Below are 18944 nucleotides of genomic sequence, written 5' to 3'. Positions count from 1 at the left end.
CTGGGCAGGGAGAGCTGGTGGGGCTGGCTCCAGGCAGGAGATTTACCGAGAACCACCTGGCAGGGGCTCCTGAGGGAATCAGAGGGGTCTGAGTCGTGTGTGGCTGTGCACAGGTCTCTTGTGACCTGGTCCCAACTTCCTCCTTTACCGGCCTAAGGCTGAGGGTGATGTCCTTCTAGAAGGGGCCAGTTTCCGAGCTGCACTTAAGCACAGGGTCCTGCCTCCTGCGGTCCCCTGCCGTCTCTGCCCAACATCTGCAGTCCTCTGCCCAGCTTTGAACTCCAGCAGCCTTGACTCTGCCCTGGAGGGGAGAGGGGCTTGCAGGAGGTGGCAGAGGGAGAGAGCGGCGTGTGTTAGGGTCCCAGGCCCCATCTCTGGCTCCCCTTCAAGGCCAGAAAAAGGGGCCCGTCTAAGATGTACCCCACCTCTTCTCACCGCTCCTCCCCTCTGGGGTCCACCAGCCACACCTCCACCTCCAGACCTCCTGCTGGCACAGGAAGAGGGTGGGGTGAACTCTGCCATCACCAGGGCTTGGGGACTGGGTGTGCCCCTGAGCAGGCCAGGCCCGAGGAGACAGGTGGGGAGGTGCAGGTGAGAGGTGCAGAGTGCGGTGATTCAGCCCCAGTTTCTAAGTCATTGCCGTAGAAACCAACTTAATCATTTCCTCCATGCGTGCATTCTTTTCACGCAGGCATTTGTTTAAAGTTTGTCGAACATCTACTGTGGGTCAGATTCCATGCCAGACTGCTTCTTTTCAGTAGCAACAACAAAAGGCAAAATGAATCAACAGTGAAACAAGATTTCCTGAAGATACGCTTTCCTCACACTCCGGCCCTCCCTCCCTCTGGCAATGGCACAAGGGAGGTGTTATTTACACTTCTGATTCTTAATGGTTCATTAAGGCAGGGCCTTTTAGCATCTCTGCTCACAGAGCTTGATTGGTGAGACTTGCCCATTTAATACTTGGAAGGGAGAGAATGGAATTCCTACTTTACTTCCCGGCTCCCGGGGAGCTGGCTGTGGTAGTTGGAGCTGTGCGGATATTGGGGCTGTGGAGATATGGGGGCACGGACTCCCTCCTCCTCTCAGATGCTGCGCTCCTGCTCTGGAGGTGGAAGTGGCCGTCCCCAGTGTCCCCAGCTTGTGGGCCCCGGCAGAGCCCCTCTCCAGAGTTTGGGGCTGGGGGTGGGGTGGGCGGTGAGGAGCAGGGTGCACCGGGAGCAGAAGACGCCAGCCCCTGCTCATCTCTGCGTTCTCTCCCTCTCTCTTTCTCTCTTTCAGTCTGGGAGACCGAAACCATCGGTAAGAGGAACCTCGGTGAGGACAGACCGCTGTCCATCTGTCCATCCTGCAGGAGCCTACCCTCGGGAGAGCCCTGGCTGTGGTGTGGGGATTGGGTGGGGGTGGAGCGAGAGGCTCGCCAGGGGTCGGGTTACTCCCTCCTCCCCGCCCCCTCCCCCACCGCGGCCATCCTGGAGGTGGGGGCACAGGAAGATGCAGGGCACAGCTCTTGATCATGGCCCTCACAGGCTTGTTTGGAAGGATGAGACTCACCAGTGGAGGGGTTAGAAAGCAAGCCCACAAGTGCGCGTAGGCGCATGCAGGTGTCTACGTACAGGCCTGAACATGCGTGTGAGATGCTGGCATCCCTGACGGCTGGCTGGGAAGCTGGAATGCACACTGAAGGAGAGAACAGGAGAGACCCAGTGATGCAGTACGCAGGCAGAATAGCGAAGAGGTCAGGGGAGCCTTCCTGGAGGAGGTGGCGTGTCAGCTGGGCCTTGGAAACAGGATTTTGAGAAGTAGAGGGGAAATGGGGGTTCATTGCTAGTAGGGGATTCGGCATAAGAAAAGGGTAGAAATGAAAACAAAGAGTAGAGAGAGAAGGAGAAAAATGTCTGAGAGTGAAGTCTTTGGGGTTCGGGGTTCCCTTGGATGAAGAGCGGTTTTGGAGGTCAAGGGTTAAGCACCAAAAAAGTAACCACAAGCCCTGGGCCCATGTCCTTTGCTCTTTTCTGGAGAAGCTCCATGCGTCCTTTTGTGTTGCTCCGTTTTCTCCCATTCCTCTCCACCCTGGAGGCCCCCCTTCCTCTGGGCAGTGCTCTGGTGGTGGGAGATTGAGTCGTGGGCCATCCTGAGCAGCACAGACATGCACACCAAATGACACTGGTGTCAGCAGGTGCGGCATGTCAGAAAGGCCACTGTGTGTGCTGCTACCTCTTGGCTAGGACCCCACCCCTCACTTCCTGCAGACCAAGGGCAGCCTTGGCCTTCCGGGGGGAGAGCAAACTGTGGCTAACCCTGGCCAGTTGACAAACCCAGCATTTTGACATATGCCCTTGTCTGTATTTTGCAGGGGAGTTTGATTTTGCTGACAGTAACTCCTTGGATCTCTCAGGTAAGGGGATAGGCTGAGGCCCACCGTGGGCTGGCTGGAGGGAGGGCTCTGCTGATGTTTGAGCTCTGAGACCCCCATCCAGGCTGGGCTCTGCCCCTCTGTGGCTTGTGATCTTTGGCAGGTCATTTTTCTCCCCTAATAAAGCTACCAGTTGTCTCCATGGAAAAGTGCACAGAGACAACATAGTGCATAGAATTCCAGGGGAGCCAAAAAGGGGCTTAAAGTCCCTCCGTGGGCTTCATGTGCAGGATTCCTGGATTAGATGTTCCCTGATAGTTTTTGAACTCCATGTAGAACAGCGGTTCTCAGACTTTTAACTGTGTATCACAGTCACCTCCTGGGCTTGTTAAAACACAAATTCCTTGTCCCGCCTTCCAGAGTGTCCGCTTGCATAGGCCCAGGGTGGGGCCTGCCAATGTGCATGTCTGGCCAGTCTCCCAGGCGCTGCTGCTGGGCTCATCTGGGGAGGGCAGCCACTCTGGGAGCCACTGCCCTGAGGCTGTGTCCCTATGTAGTGGCTGGGGCCACGCAGCCTCGTGAAGCAGGCACAGTCACTGCAGGGTTTTGACAATCTCAAGAACACTCCATCTTCCGGAGATTTCTATCAGAACAATGCAGTGGCACATTCATGGAACGGTTCTGAACAAAGAGGTTTATACTTCTCCGAGCCCACACTGTGTTATAAAAAGAAAAAAAAAAAAAAAAACGAAAGAAGGAAAATAAAAGAAAGGAAGTGGCTTTTCCATCTAGGACACTTTTTAAAAAAAATTGTTTTTCGAAAAAGCTTCCCTTTCCTCTTCCCCCCACCCTGATGTGGGCAAAGCAGAGAGGAAATGAGACCCAGGGAGGGGAGGGGACTTGGCCACGGCAGTGATTCCCCTGCGACATTCAGACTTTCTGAAAGAAGTGTTCAGAGGAACTTGAAAGGAGGCTGCCTGAGGCGGATTTGCTGGGCGAAGGGACAGTTTGGCATCCTAGGACTGAAGCGAGCCTCGTTGCTGTCCCAGGGCCTGCCAGACTTCCTCCTTGTCCTGTGCCATAGAAGTCAGCCCTGGGGCAAGGATGGAGACCAGGCTGGCCACCGTGGGCAGAGCTCTGCTGTTTTGCAGGGTCGCCCCCTCTGCCGCAGTCTCAGGAAGTGCGTTTCTGACTTGGTCAGAACTGATCTTAGATCTTCCACCTGCACGAGGGGGAGGACACAGGTTGGCAGTGTGGCAGGATCTCCTCTCACAGCCTCTGCCTCCTGCTGCACCTCTCCTTCCTCCTTCCTGAGCTCCCCAGAGGTGGCTTTGGCCGCAGATGGGAGGATTCTGTCCAGAAGTGTGGGCACTAGGGCCCCTTTTCTGCCGGTGTGTCTTATTTTACGCCATTTCCTGAATCCTGTGAAGGGAAGAACCATTCCGTGCATCCTAATACATCAGGCAAACTCCCAGGAAGCCAGTCTGGGAAGAGGCATCAGTCTGGGGCCATGCTCAAGGGCTGGGCTGGAGGAGAGGGGGGCTGTTTTCTTCCTCCCCTCCTCTGGACATCAGTGGCCCACGCTTACAGACCATCTGGGGAGGGGAGAATGAAAAAGCCATCAGAAAAGGCTAAAAAAAACAGCCCCAAGCAAGGCGAAAATGAGCCAAGACTGTCCTCTGCAGCCAGCAAATAACTGGCTGACCTCATGTCCTCAGGTGTCCCAAGGAAGGGCCTTAAAGTCAATCAAAGATCCGGCCCTAGGTTAGTGGAGGTCTGGTCCCTGTGAATTAAGCAAGGCATCTGTCCCCTTAGTGTGGGATGTTGCGGCTGCTGGGAGGCCCAGAGCTCCAAGAAGAAGCATCACCCGGAGCTGTGTTCTCAAGGTGTGCAAGGACCCACACGGAATCCCTGGGGCTGGGCCTGGAATCGGAATTTGTGATCAGTCTCCTAGGTGGTGGTTCTGCACACTGACATTGGAGAAGTGCTGATCTAGGGCCCAAGGAGGGCTCAGGCCTTTGCCTGGTGAGCTTGTGGGAAGGTTTCAGAGGGGAAGGATGCTGGATGCAGCCAGCTCAGTCTCCTCGTCTTTGGTTAAGAGATCAGCTTGTCCCTGTCTCCCCACTTCGTCTGCCATCAGCAATCACTGATTTCTTGAACTTTCTGTCCCTATGCTTCCCAGTTGGGTGTATGGGTTTCTGAGAATTCCTACTTGAGAAGTAATTTTTGCATTAGCGTTGCAGGGCCCTCTTCTGTCATTTCTACACCTCACCGAGTTTTCTTTCCACTGCAGACATGGGGGTGGTGAGCCGGAACTGCACGGAGGAGGGTTGGTCGGAGCCCTTCCCACATTACATTGATGCTTGTGGGTTGGACGACTATGAATCTGAGACTGGGGACCAGGTGAGTGTCTGCACCATGGCCCCCAGAAATGGTGGGGGTGGGGCTGAGGAAACTCAGGTTTCTTGGCAGCATTCATGAGCACCTGCTGTGTACCCAAGCTGGATGCATGAAGGGCAAGATGTGTACTCACTCTGCAGGGCTGAGGAGCAGCCAGTGTGCTCCTGAGCCTCCCCCCTACCCCCAACTCTTCCAGGACTCCGGGCCCAGCAGGGGGCTTCCCAGACCATTCTCCAGGCTAAGGCTGCTGTCTGTTCTCATAGGTCAGCGCCCATGCCTTCGACAAGCATTTATTGAGCATCTGTAGAATGCTGACACTGTGCAGAGGGGCGTACACAGCTCAGCCTGGCTAGGGGGTGGTGGAAGTCATAGCAGGAGCAAAAGAGAGGGAGGAGAAGCTGGGCTGGGGGTGTGCAGGTCCTGGCCTGGGAGACTGGGGCAGGCCTCACGTGGAGCCCTGTGTGTCCTGTGTCCTGCTGCAGGATTACTACTACCTGTCCGTCAAGGCCCTCTACACGGTCGGCTACAGCACGTCTCTGGTCACCCTCACCACCGCCATGGTCATCCTGTGTCGCTTCCGGTGAGATTCCCAGCAGCATTCGAGCTAGAGCAGCCTGCCTCTGCCCAGAGCCTGGGCCTCAGAGGCCTTGCTCGGTCCCCCTGCACTCCCCGCCCCAGATGGCAGCCCTTAGAAGGCAGTTCCCCCACCGCTGGGGTAACAGAAACTTGACCTCAGAGAGGGCAACTGGCTTGTCCAGGACCACACAGCCAGCAGAGCCGGGCAGGAGACCTGCATTCCTTGCTTTTATCTTCCTGGTCTAGATAGAGAGAAGCCACAGGAGGGCCAAGTCTGGCCATGTGGAGTAGCAGGGCCAGACTACAGGCCCGGGGAGTCAGTGAGCATTCAGAGAGGTGGCAAGAGGCAGGTGGCCGAGGTGGGGCCTGTTAGATAAACCCATGGACGTGGCCCAGAGCACACGCCAGCACGGAGGGCATGAAATATGTCGGAGTCATTGCTGTGGGGTCCAAGGCTGCTTTCTCGCTGGCCCGCCCGTGTAGGAAGCTGCACTGCACACGCAACTTCATCCACATGAACCTGTTCGTGTCATTCATGCTGAGGGCCATCTCCGTCTTCATCAAAGACTGGATCCTGTATGCGGAGCAGGACAGCAACCACTGCTTCATCTCCACCGTAAGTGAGCTGAGCGGGCCCAGCGGCCCCCTTCCGGCAAGACCCTGCACCCTCCTCCCAGCCCCCCAGGACGCGCTCTCCCTGCCTGCACCCCAAAGGTCAGGTGTGTTCCTGCAGGTGGAGGCATCTCCCTGGTTTGAGTGGAAATTTAAGAATCTCCGTGAAGTCACTCGTAGCCAATGTATGATGTCACTTCTAGCCAAAATGCTTCCTGTCCCTTGCCTGGGTGTTGTACTTGGTGGAACAGCTGGGGGGAGGGTCAGCTGGGAATGCCAAGTCCCACTTGCCTGAGGAGGAAACTGAGGCTCAGAGAGGGCTTGCCTGGCCCCTGGTCTTTTAACTAGACCGGGCAGGGCCCAGCTGCTGATTGGCCAGGGCTCTTCCCAGACACCTCCCCAAGTCTCATACGTTCGGGGGAGATAGCATGCAGAGAAGCTAGGCCTTGATGGGGTAGGAGAGGAAGAACAGTCTAGAGTCCGGGACTTGACCAGGAGGACGTGCTTGGGGGTCTATAAGAAGAGATTTCTGGGGGTCAGGAGTGTATGTCCCCTGCCTGTGAGGTGTCCAAATCCTTTTTAGCAAGGAGCCTCCTGCAGGGACCTCTGTCTGCTTCTGTCCCTACTCACTTCCTCTGTGGGAGCTGGGGAAGGAGCAGGAGAATGGAGGAGAATGAGTAGGGGGTGGTGGGGGAGTGCTGTGTGCCTGCCCACCCGCCCTTCCCTGCGTGTGCAGTTGTGCCTCCATGGGCAGCTTTGACTCAGTCATAGGATGCTGCAGTTTTCAACTCTTTGATCCAGAAATCCAGAAATGTGGACTCTCTTAGATTCTTGGGATGTTTGAGCCTGAGCATGCCAGAGCTGAAGGGCCCTCGGGATTCTGCCCTGGTCCTGGTGGGCTGGATTTTCAGGGTTCATGTGGGGAGGCAGGGGAGGGGAGCTCATGCCTTCCTCACGCTGGCGGTCCTCCCTGCAGGTGGAGTGCAAGGCCGTCATGGTTTTCTTCCACTACTGCGTGGTGTCCAACTACCTGTGGCTGTTCATTGAGGGGCTGTACCTCTTCACCCTGCTGGTGGAGACCTTCTTCCCTGAGAGGAGATACTTCTACTGGTACACCATCATTGGCTGGGGTAGGTCACTGGGCAGGCTCAGGCCTCATAGCCAGCTGTGTCCTTGGTTCCGCCTTCAGGGAGTGCCAGGTGAGGAGGGGGCACTGCCCTGCCCTAGGCTGACGGCCTAGGGGACCCTTTTCTTGGACCCTTTCTTGCTCTTTCTGCCTGGAGGATGCCTCTCCCACCATCTGAGGGAGAAGTTATGCCCAGGAGTCCTGCTGAGAGGCAAGCTAGTCCTGGGGGGAGACAGAGACCCCCAGGAGGCTGGGTGTGAGGAAAACTTAGGACACCCCAAAACTCTTGAGTCTTGGAGAGGGGTGATGCCCACCGGGAGCTTCAAATCTGAGGAGGACACTGGGCGTGTTGGTTTTCCTGTTATCACAGGCCTCCTTTTCTTGCCTTCTCAGGGACCCCAACTGTGTGTGTGACAGTGTGGGCTACACTGAGGCTCTACTTCGATGACACAGGGTGAGTACATACCTGAGAGTCAGGGCCAGAGCACAGAGTAGGTTCTTACAGGTGGGTTGTCAGTGGCTGCCCTGATGTCACATGGCCTGCCCCCAACAAACCACCCAGCGCCAGGCCCGCCTGCAGCCCAGCCCTGGGCACCACCTGAACCCTGACCCCCAGCAGGTGACCCACCCACCCACGTCTCAGCTGGCAACCCCAGGAGAGAATGCGTGGAGTTTTTGAGCCCCTCCCTTCTGGGCCCAGCTCTGACTGACTGTTTTCCTTTTAGGGAGGGGAGGAAGAAGGTTCAGGGTGAGGTTGTCCTAAGAGCCGTAGGTCTGGAGGGGAAACACGGCCTTTTCCCAGGAGCCCACTGGTGACCCCAACGCTTGGGCTCCACCCCCTGCCTTGACAGGGAAGCAGAGGGAAAGACCAAGGCTCGAATGAAGGGAATTTCAGAACCAGGGCTAGGCTGGGGTCTGCAGCCCACCAGGGTCCCCGCCCTGTGGCTAGGCCCTCCTCAGGGACTTGTAGGGGAAGAATGTGTTGGACTCCCAGCTAGGCGGGGCAGCGTCCTGCAGGCATCTGGGCTGACCCCCAAACATCATCTCTCTTCTCTCTGTCTGTCTTTCAGCTGCTGGGATATGAATGACAGCACGGCTTTGTGGTGGGTGATCAAAGGCCCTGTAGTTGGCTCCATAATGGTGAGTGTCCTCGGAACCTCCTTCTTTCCTTGGCTGCATTATATTCTGTAACATGATGCATACATTATCTAGCTGTTCCCCTAGTGTTGGACATTTATATTCTGTTTTTCCTCAGTACAAAAAATAGAAATAGTTTGTGCATAATTTTGAGCATGTGAAAATATTTCCTTAGAAGAAACCTCCAGAAGTGGAATTGCTGGGTCAAAAAGGTTGTACATTTAAAATTTCAGGTCCCAAATTGTCTTGCAAAAACCCTTTAACAATTTTTACCTCCCCAGGAAGGGTGGTTCATTTCTCAATATTATTGTCTACACTTATGATGTCAATCATTTAAATCTTTGGACAGTCTTATGGAGGGTAATCCTAGCTCATTGTCTTAACGTACATTTCTCCATCTTGCTAGCGTGACTGAGCACTTTTTGTCCTAGTCATCTGTTGACAATTTGTTTTTATTCTGGATATTCCTATTTATTTCTTTTTCTCATTTTTCTATTACATTTTCTTTCTGTTTGAAGGGTAGTAGCACTTCTTTCATTACATATATTGTAAGTGTATTGCCATTTCTGCATAACTTTTATACAGTCAGATCATCAGCTTTCTGTTTGTGAATTCCATGCCTCATTTCTTGTTTACAGAGGCCTTTCTCAAAATATACAAATATTTTTCTTAATTGTTTTCTAACACTTTTGTGGATTACATGTCTTTAATCCAGCTGAAAATTTATTTTTTGTCTGGTCTCAAATGATACTTAATTTTATTTTTTTGTAATGGATGGACATTCCACCCTCTCAATCCTTTTGTTGAGTCATTTCTTTATTCTGTTGAAATGTCATTTTATTATAAATACTAAATAAACTCAACTTTGGTTCTGGACTTTCTATGCCTTGTCACTAATCTATTATTTGTCTATTCTCACAGCAGATATCTCTTTGTGCTAGTTACTATGACCTTGTCATAGGTTTTGGTATGCAAATTTCCCCTTCATTTTTCTTTTCTTCAAAATTTTCTTGCATATTTAGTCTTTCAAGTGGACTTTTGAAGACCCTTGTCAAGTTGCAAAAAAGTCTGGTTGAGATTTGTATAGGAGTTGCATTGAATTTATTATAGACTAGTTTGGAGGAGAATTGATTTTCATAAAAGATTGGGTCTTCCTCTCAAAGCATGTGGTATGATTCTCCATTTATTCGGTCTTTCTCATAGAGTCATTTTGCTAAATTTTTTAGTTTTCTTCCTTGTTTTTGTTATGTTTACTAAGGGGTTTTCCAGTTTGGCCTTTTTTTGGGGTCTAGGAATCATTGTTTCATTATATTTTCAAATGGGCTGCTGCTAGTATACAGGGAAGCTTTTGGCTTTTGTGTATTTTTCTTTCCTTAGTTGTGTTTCTGAACTCTCTTGCTGGTTTTTATCCCTTTTCAGTTGGTTCTCATGGATTTTCTAGGTGGAAAATTATACAATCTTCAAATGAAAACAGTTTTTGATTTTCCTTTCCAATATTTTAATCTTTTATTTCTTGTTTTTGTAGGGATGATGTTTGTTTTAGCTTTTAACAGTTACCCTTCATTGAATTTTTCTTCCTGGCTTGTTTCAGTGTGTATTTTTTTTTTTTTTAAATCAGGCATGAATGTTGAATTTTATCAAATGTGTTTTGGAGACATTCATTCATGCGATCATTCCCCTTAGTGATGGACATTTACGCTATTCCAATTTTTCTTCATTAGGAACAATGCTATAATGAGTATATTTGCGCATGCCTTGAACATGTTTGAATATATCTTTAGAATATATCTCTAAGAGTGGAATTTCTGGGACAAAGGGTATACTAATATATACATTTAACATTTTTGTGGGTATCGAATTGCCCTCTGTGAGCAAGGTACAAGAGTGCTTATTGCCCATGGCTTTGTTGATATTTCTATTGCTGAATTATTTTCCAATCTTATGGAGTATAATGAAAGCCTATTGTTTTAATCTGTTATTGTAACAAATATTAGTAGATTTCTTTTTGCATTTCTGAGATAAAACTTTTATGACCATGGTCTGTTTACTTTTTTAATACACTGCTCAATTTTATTTGTTAATTTATTTTGTTTGCTAATATTTTGTTTGAAGTTTTTGCATTGTTCTTCATAAATTCTATGGTCTCACATATGTATGTGTGTATGTGTGTGTCTGTGTGTGTTGTCTGTCCTTGTTGGATTTTTGTAGCAGGGTTTTGTTAGCCTCATGGGTAATCAGGAAGGTTTTCTTTTTATTTTCTTTGAAATGATTAAGTAGCATGTAAGTTACATCTTTCTTAATGTTATTCTGAAACTGGTCTGTAAAATTATCTGGTCCTGGTGCCTTTTACTGCATACCCCTTTGACTACATTTTAAATTTTTTGAGGTTATTGTGCTACTTAGATTCTCTATATTTTCTTAAGTTGATTTTGTTAATTTTTCTTTTCCCATTTTGTTCAGTTTTCTCTTATGATTTAAAATATCATGTACATCTGTTGTCTTGTCCCCTTTCTCATTCCCAAATTTGTTTAATTGTATTTTCTCCTTTTTCATTGACTGACACATGCAGTTGGCAGTATTTACTGAGCTAAATGCCAAACACTGATCAGACACTGGGCATGTAGCGGAGAGTGAGAGTGGCCGAATCCTGCCCTCATGGAGCACGCTTTATCATTCTAATTAGTCTGTAAAAAACCAAATAAAATAAAAACAAAAATAAAACTTTATCTGTGTTAATCAGGTCACCTATTTTTTTCCCATTTCCTTCTTATGAATGTTTACTTTTATTAATTTCCTTCTTACATAAGTTAAATTTGTGGTAATCTTTCCCTAGCTTTTGATTTGAATGATTAATTATTTTTCAGTATCTATTATTTTTTAATCAGTGAGTTTTAGGCCCTCCATTTTGTTCTCCAAGGACTGCTCTTGCTCCATCCCAGGGATGTTGATGTGTCGTCCTCTCATTGTGCCTTGTTTCTATTTATTTGCTCCCCCTCCTCCTTTCTCCCTGGTCACACAGCTTCCTACTTTGTTTAGAAAGCTTTTGTCCCTGATCCTTTTCTGAAGGCAAATGCTGCTACTGCTACTCCCAGGCAGTCCTTTAATTAGCAACGCTTATGGCTGTCCATTCTGGTTCCCCGTATTCATTGACTCTGAATCTGGAATTTCTCCAGGGAACAGCTCTCACCTCTGCAATAGCCTCTTCTCTATCCTTTTGGGTTGCAGTTTTCCCATCACCCTGATCCTATTTTTCTCATTCTCTTCCTGAAATTGCTCACTTTTCTGGCTAACTCATGATACTCTTTCCTGTATCCCAGTACTCCTATAGGATTCTTTTTCTTCTATCTTTTCCTTCATTTCAATGTTACTGTGGGAGGCTGGGGAGATAAACCAGCATGCTCATGCCGCCATCTTGGATTAGAAGTCTCGATGGGATCTTGATTGGATGGAGGGAAGGTGCCTTTGGGGGAATCATAGCCTATGCAGAGGCAGGGGTATAGAAATCTTTGCCCAGAATCACATCCACCTGCTTTTTCTTTGCTCCTCAGGTTAACTTTGTGCTTTTCATTGGCATCATCGTCATCCTTGTGCAGAAACTTCAGTCTCCAGACATGGGAGGCAATGAGTCCAGCATCTACTTGTAAGTACCATTATGTGGATGTCACAGTCATTTCCAACAGCCATGTGGGCCCTGCACTCAGGTCACAGGCAGGAGAAGGCCTGGGCTTTGCTGAAAGGGTGACCTAGCCTGGGCATTTGCAAGACTTCTTTCTGATTACATTACGTTTAAAATACTGTTGCCCTCTTAGCCTTTAGCCAAGCTGGGAGCTTCTCATCTACATGGCCATCACATAGCTGGGGAAAGAGAGAGAGACAGACAGAGCCTCTGTGAAACCAGGAAAACCAGGATGAAAAATGTCAGATTCCCTAGGGTGGTTAGGGTCTTGGTTGGTTGGAAGTTGGGTTTCCTTTAGGGATCCCGGTTCTGTGGGAAGCTCGTGAACACCCCTGGATACTCTGTTGCCAGCTATGCCCCTCCCTGGCCCCACCTGTGGAAGTCACTCAGCCTCCACCAGCAAATCAGGTGGACATTCTCATGGGTCCAGGTGTTGGAAGGGGGCTTCTTTCTCTCCTCCACCTTCCTTCAGGGCCTCTTGCCCTCAGCACGTTGTCCTACTGCCCTAATTACCTCCTTCCCGAGTAGCGGAACATCTGATTTGTTTGGGACTGCTGGGTTTGAGGGCAGCCTCTTACCATTGAGCATAGGGCTTTGTCCACTACCATGGCCATTTGATTTCCAAGAAGCATTTTTCTCCGTCATGGCCCAAACAGCTTATCCCTGCCTGGCCTGTCTCACCCTGTCCCAGGCCTGTCCCATTCTAAAATCGGGCAGAGCACGCACCTTCCACCTCACCCTCCTGGCCTCATGAATAGGAGCATGACCAGCTGGGTGTGTGAGGCGTGGGGACATTTGTGATGCTGGGAAGGAAGGTCCCCTGTGGTTGGCTGGGGGGGCGGCGCCGATGGGTGCTGCCCGACTCTGAGGGCAGCCCCTGGGTTCTGTCTGTTGGCAAGGCAGCAGCTATAGGTGTTGCTTCCTCAGTTCCTTGAGAAGAAAGCAGGTTGGAAGGAGCTGAGGTACCTTCACTGCATCCTTGGTGCATGGTCCTGCCTTCATCAGCCACCCCAACCTGGGGCTCATAGTCCTGACGGCTGCTCAGTGGACAAGGAGAGGGACAGTTCTTCCCTTACACCCCCAGCCATTCTCCCAGAGAGAACTAGGGATTGCTCAGAGACCAAACCCTAGATCCTTTCCTAAGGCTCCTTGGGGCTTCCCCAGAAAGCGGAGCTTGCCCTCCTTGCCCTCACTCTGCCTGTCTGCTCAGCCTGGGTCCCTCCCCTGTGGAAGCTCTTCCCCTGGCGGTGGGGGTTTGGCGCAGGGCCCCCGTTGTCCAGCCATGTTTTCTCTGCCTGTATGATGATTACATTACGTTGGAAAAGACACTTTTTTTTTTTTGCTATCCATTTATTGTCTTTTATTTTTTCATGTTTTTGCACGTTTTTACCAATCCCTGCTTATATGTATGTATTATGTAGTTGAAAATCGTTCATCAATATGAGCCATGAAGTCTCAGAGGCCCTGCACGGGGGGCCAGTGCGGCCAGCCCTCTGCTCCTACCTGACCTGCCCTAGAGAGTCATTCCTGCCTTCATAACAAGGGTTCACAAAGGGGGCCCTGCTGCTGCCCTCACCTCCCTGGCTGCTGTCGGAAACTGCGTCCTTGGGTCTGCCTCAGTCTCTCCTGCTTGACTGCGGACGGCTCCCGCACTAGCAGCTGGTTCCCGTGCTTGAAGCTGGCGGGTGGCTGAGTCTGCCTCCTCTGTCACTTGAGTAGACTGTTTCCTTCCCTTGCTGGTAGGATCTGTTTCTTCTTCTGAGATCTCCCAGGACTTCTTCTCTGGGGGGTCCTCTCAGCTTCCCCTCGCTCTGCCTGGGTAGGGACACATGCAGGGGCTCAGCCTGAGCCTAAATAAGGACACTGACCCCTGCTCCACTCTGAACACACTTTGGCAGCCCAGACGTTCTGCCCCAGGCAGCAAGAACCCCCAGGGTGTGGGGGGAAGGAACCGCAGGCCAGGGTTTTATGTGGACCAGGAGCCAGGAGCCCTGCCAGGCCTTCCATGGATAAGAACCATTGGTAATTAGCACATAGTCTATCCATTTAGGTACCACATTAATCCAGGACATTTAAAGAACCAGCTAGTTGGTTTACTTCTATAGTGTAAAAAATCCCCTTGTAATCTCAGCAAATCCTTGTTTTAGAGAAAGCTAAACGTCTGCTGGTCTTGAGCCCCTAAGATTAAGAACTCAGGTGGATGAGGTCTGCAAGCCAAGGGGGAGTGCTGGCACTGGGCAAAGGTCAGCTCGATCCCATTCAATTCAGCAACGCTTTTGCGTGCTTCCAGGGTCAAGGAGACCCTGCTGGTGAATGTGAGTGAAAATCCAGCTGCCGCTGCTGCTAGGAACTGCAGAGCACGTAAAACACTTACAGCTCTGCCCATGCACATTTAATGCTCACAAACACCCAGTGCATCTGGTGGGATAGGTAAGCAGTTGTCAGCTGGAATCCCCATTTTGCAGCGGAGGGAGCTGGTTACCAGGGCTGTGAATCCTGCAGGAAGGAATAAAGCCGTGGCTCTGACGCAGGCAGGCTCTTCACTCCGCACCCGGCCACGCCAGCATCTCTGTCCTCAGGGGACTTACAGATGGGAAGAGAGTGTTAAGCAAGGGCACAAAATAAGGCTTCATGGAAGAAGAGTCCCCTGTGGGTTCCAGCCGTGTGCAAAAGTGCCCCCAGGCCAGAGTGCTTGGAGCAGGAGCTGGCTTGGAGCTGGGAGGGGGCTGCACTGGGAGGAGGGGAGAATGCTGGGCAGGGGGTGGTGGAGAGGGCCGGGCTGGTGGGAGAGGGAGATTCCAGGGCTGTGCCGGAGTTTCCCTGGGCGCCAGAGTTCGTGTGTGGGGCTGAGAAGCCCCTTTAGATCTGCCCACAACAGTTGTCTGATTTTTTTCCTCTGTTTCCAGAACAATTTTAAGCCTGGGAGCCCCCAAGAAAGCCCAAGAGGACCCCCTGCCTGTGCCCTCAGACCAGCATTCACTCCCTTTCCTGTAGGTTGGTTCCAGTTACTCAGATGACAAGGGTTTGTCCTCTGTAGACCGAGACGGTGCTCCTGACCCGGCCTCAGAAGGGCCTGTTGGGGTCTGGGGCCCCCGCAGGGTGACGGTTGCCCTGAGCCGCCCGCACTCTCCGACCTGGTGCTCCTGGCAGAATGAGTGGCTGGGTCAGGACTTGGGCAGCGGCCAGGGAGGGAGGCAGGGACTGGGTCCAGGTTCAGCATGCACTTAGGGTCGACTTGGTCTGGGGCAGGGGTTAGGGTCCCGGTCTGGGGTCAACATTCAGCCTGGGGCAGGGGTAGCCTGCCTTTGCCTGGGGACCAGAGTTTACTTCTGTGAGCAGCCTACTGGTGCAGAAAGAGGAGGGGGCGAGGTTTCCAGGGGAGACCCTGACTGTGTGGGAGAGCCTCAGCCCCCGCCCTGGAGTGAACTGGTGTTGTTCCCAGTGGCCTCCCCCCACCAGCAGGAGGTGGGCATTGGAAGCTGTGTCCCGGGTCTAGGGTGGAGGAGGGAACCCATTGGCACCCCTATTGGGCTCTCCTCGGCCCCGCAGGGGAGGGTGGCACACCCCTCTGAGGGCAGGCTCTGCTGCGGCTGGGCAGAAGTGCAGCCAGGAAGCTTTCAGCACAGGGACTTCTCCCCACAGCCAGAGGCTTCCGGTTCACCTGGGCTCCATCTTCCACTTCCAAAGCACCTCCTGCCCTGCCCAGGAGCACCCAATCCTCACAGTTCCTGGTAGGGGTCAGCAGCAGGGAATTGAATTGTTACCTCATTTTGCAGATGTAGAAACTGAGGCCCAGAGAAGGAGAGTGGCATCACCTAAGATCACCCAGCAAGTCAGTGGCCAAACAAAGCCTTGAGCTCAGGTGCCCCGACTTCCCCGCGGGGCCCTTCCAGGCTGGCAGGGAGCACGGAGGGTTGGCTCACCCTCGTAGCAAGGGAGGAGGTGTAGTGGGCAGGGAAGCTCCAAGATCTGCTGAGCTGAGCTAGCTGGGGTGCCAGCATGGTGGGGAGCACTTCTGGGGACTGGGTGGGACTCTGGGTGTGCACAGCATCTTAGCATCAGGAGGGACCCTGTGAAGCGTGTTTAGCCCACTCCACCACATTCTGTGGACTGCCAGAATCCAGCGCTACGCCGATCCCTAGGATCATAGAGGTGCAGAAGACAGGGGTGCTGCCTGCTCAAAACCTCCCCTCAGGTGTCTGTCTAGTGTCCTGCTGGGCATTTCCTTGGGCTGCAGCCCAGGCAGCCCTGCACACAAAGGCCACCGTAGAAACCATGTGCTGGATCTCTGGGTGATAGATGTGGGTGCTGAGACCTGGAGATGGCTGGGACCTTCCTGTGGACACAGTGGCACCGTGGCAGAGCCAGGCCTGCAGGCCAAGCCTCCCCAGCTGGCATCCCTGGGCCTGGGCCCTGCACCCGAGGTGGGGTCTCCCGCCTTCTGATTCAGGCTGCTGCTGCTCTCCAGACAGGCCCCACCCAGCACCTTCATCCGAGTTTCTTCTCCTCCCTTGAATCCAACTCAGAATTTATCTCACCAGCTAGCCTAGCTTCATCTCTTCCTCTTGATTAAACTCCTTTTCCCTTTTCACTAATTGTCCTACTTTTCAGAGATTTCTTTCTTTCTCCTACCCTTGTCTCTGGCTTTCTTGCCACCCTGTCCTCTTTCTTTTCAGAGAGTCCTTTTGCATAGAGTCATTGAGGGTGTGGAGAAGGCCTTTCCCCTAGACCCATGTCCCCTGAGAGCCCCCCAGGGTCAGCCCTCCCTGCACTGCCCTTTGATCTGCCCTCCACTCCCTCCCTGTCGGAGCCACACACCTGCACCAGGCGCAGAATTCCCAGCTAACTTGTCACTAAGTGGTCTTTAGGGTACTCTCGAGAAATCTTTTGAAAATTCAGAGGAGTCTGTGTTTACTTTAGAAACATCTAGGGGCCAAGAAGGGCAAGGACAGTTTTGGAACTGAAGAAGGAGGGTTTGCAGAAGAGAATAGCTGAAGCTTTAGAATTTGGGGTGAGGGTTTAAGGTTGGTGCATAGGAGGCAACAGCTGAAGCTGGGGGGTCTCCTGGACCCTGGTTTCTGTAGTTGCCCCAGGCCAAGGTGTGAGGGGTCACTGGCCATTGGAGAGACTAACCAACCTTTCAGTATGGGCAAGGTAGATATTAAACTTGAAGAATAGAATAGCTACCATTCCTGTATACCCAGTTAAGCTCTTTTAAGTATTGAGAAAAACATGCTTATTTGAGTCTGTCTGTCTCTTTGTATGTGTATAAAACAGACCTTTGACATTCACTAAGGACTCATGGACCTTCTCCAATACATGAATACACATAACAGTGCTTCTCAAGCTTTGATGTGCACCTAGAGCCCCTGGGGATCTTGCTAAAATGCAGATTCCCAGCCAGGGCCTGGGGTGGCACCTGAGAATCTGCATTTCTCAGAAGCTCTCAGGTGGTGCTGGTGCTGATGGTCTGAGAACCACAGCTTGAGTAGCCAAGCATGAAACCCAGCCTCAGCCTTCCCGTTCTGGAAAATGGGGCTCCCCGTGCCCACCCGGAAGTGTGGTGGGAAATTGGAAGAAGCTGTTTATTAAATGAGAACCCCAAACCTCACAAGGCACAGATGCTGGGCAGGCCTGGACTTGCCCCATCTTGGAAGTGTGTGCTATTAATACAACTTCCTGCCTCAGCAAAATGACGTGTGACCACCCGGCAGGTGCTTCAGACTCACTTGCAAAGAGCCGGGAGCACCAGAGGCAAATCCGTGAATGCCAAGGTCTGGTCTGTCGTGTGTATGTTTCTGTCCTTATTTGCCTCATGCAATTTATTAATTCACTGGCCAGCGCCCGGAGCCTCAACACCACATAGCACCCAAGGAGATGAAGTAACATCTCTTTTGCAGGGTGACAGGATGACACAGCTTTTAATGCATCTGTCAGAGAAGGACGTGTCCGTGGCTCGTGCCAGTCGGAGCCCAAGCAGGGCCAGGCAGGGCTGGGGAGGTGGAGACGCAGCCTGAGACCTCTCTGAGAGACGGAAGCCCCGGGCCCGCCCAGGGAGTGTAGCGCTAGCCCTCCTTGGGGTGACTTCTCTCTGCAGGCCGTGGGCAGGACCCAGCGTGCTCCTCTCAGCCCCAGCCCCTGTCTGTTGAACTTTTATCAAGAAGTCCAGCCCCGCGCTGTCCACCAGAATGCTCCACCCTGACGGAAATGCCCAATATGGTAACCACTGCCTACATGTGGCTGTCGAACTCTTAAAATGTGGCCAGGACAACTGAGGAAGTGGATTTTTAATTTGCATAATTTTAATTCAAATAACCACATATGGGAGTGGCTATCATATTGGATAGTGCAGGTCTAGACGAATTAACAATTCGTGTAATTCAACCTATCTCTGCTCCCCTGTGTGGGCTGATGCTGACGTATGGGGGCGCTGTGCGGTGAGCGGAAGCTGCGAGCGCAGGGGCATGGGAGGGAAGAGGGACCAGTGGATGCCCAAGTCGACCTTCACAGCCAAGCCCAGCACCGACCTGATTCAAGGCAGTGTGTGAGGTCCACAGTCTCGCTGAGTGACCTCAACAAGGCCGTGCTCTGAACTTGGAGCTGACTTTGGAGAAGCCACTGGCTTCCTGTGCTAGACCCAGCCCCGGCCCCACCACCTTCCGAAGGAACACGCACCTTTCCCCTAAATGGTCCCAGCGTGAGCGCTGGGTGTGTGTGCGTGTGTGGCCGTGCACACGGATGCCCACGCATAGGCGCACATTTCTCTGTCCAGAGCTGCCCGTGTCTCAGCGCTCGGCTTCCTCATTCTCCTCTGCCGCCCCGGCCCTGTGTCCACCCCCTCTGTCCTCCGCCCTCCCTGTGATCTGGGTTGCCCTGCGCCCCACCTCAGTCTCTTCACTGCCCGAAGCCCCCAGCTGACAGAAGTGCTAATCTTGTCACACCCAGCAGCTGCGTGCAGAAATGCTACTGCAAGCCACAGCGCGCTCAGCAGCACTCTTGCAAGATGTCAGAACTGTCCACCATTACTCTGTAAGTGTGCCTGGCCGTGGCTGTGGCCCGGA

The 18944-nt window shown here is 52.0% G+C and overlaps 1 protein-coding gene across 4 annotated transcripts in view; it reads left to right on the top strand.

The window, feature by feature from the left end:
- Positions 1 to 18944, top strand: part of ADCYAP1R1 (ADCYAP receptor type I) — a 40604-nt gene that overhangs the window by 15468 nt on the left and 6192 nt on the right. Inside the window, exons 4-13 of one of the 4 annotated variants that reach the window (XM_069461933.1) lie at positions 1282 to 1302; positions 2357 to 2398; positions 4650 to 4759; positions 5239 to 5336; positions 5816 to 5948; positions 6921 to 7074; positions 7464 to 7524; positions 8141 to 8210; positions 11756 to 11847; positions 18832 to 18912. In XM_069461933.1, coding sequence (XP_069318034.1) covers positions 1282 to 1302; positions 2357 to 2398; positions 4650 to 4759; positions 5239 to 5336; positions 5816 to 5948; positions 6921 to 7074; positions 7464 to 7524; positions 8141 to 8210; positions 11756 to 11847; positions 18832 to 18912 — 862 coding nt within the window. Of the gene's footprint in view, positions 1 to 1281; positions 1303 to 2356; positions 2399 to 4649; positions 4760 to 5238; positions 5337 to 5815; positions 5949 to 6920; positions 7075 to 7463; positions 7525 to 8140; positions 8211 to 11755; positions 11848 to 18828; positions 18913 to 18944 lie in introns of all 4 variants that reach the window. The other 3 variants (XM_069461932.1, XM_069461935.1, XM_069461934.1) reach the window with 3 other exon arrangements.

This window comes from Eulemur rufifrons, chromosome 29 (assembly GCF_041146395.1).
Source record: "Eulemur rufifrons isolate Redbay chromosome 29, OSU_ERuf_1, whole genome shotgun sequence".
In the NCBI taxonomy this organism is placed as follows: Eukaryota; Metazoa; Chordata; class Mammalia; order Primates; family Lemuridae; genus Eulemur; species Eulemur rufifrons.
Note: the sequence above shows the minus strand (reverse complement) of the source record. Positions and strands in the feature narration are given on the sequence as shown.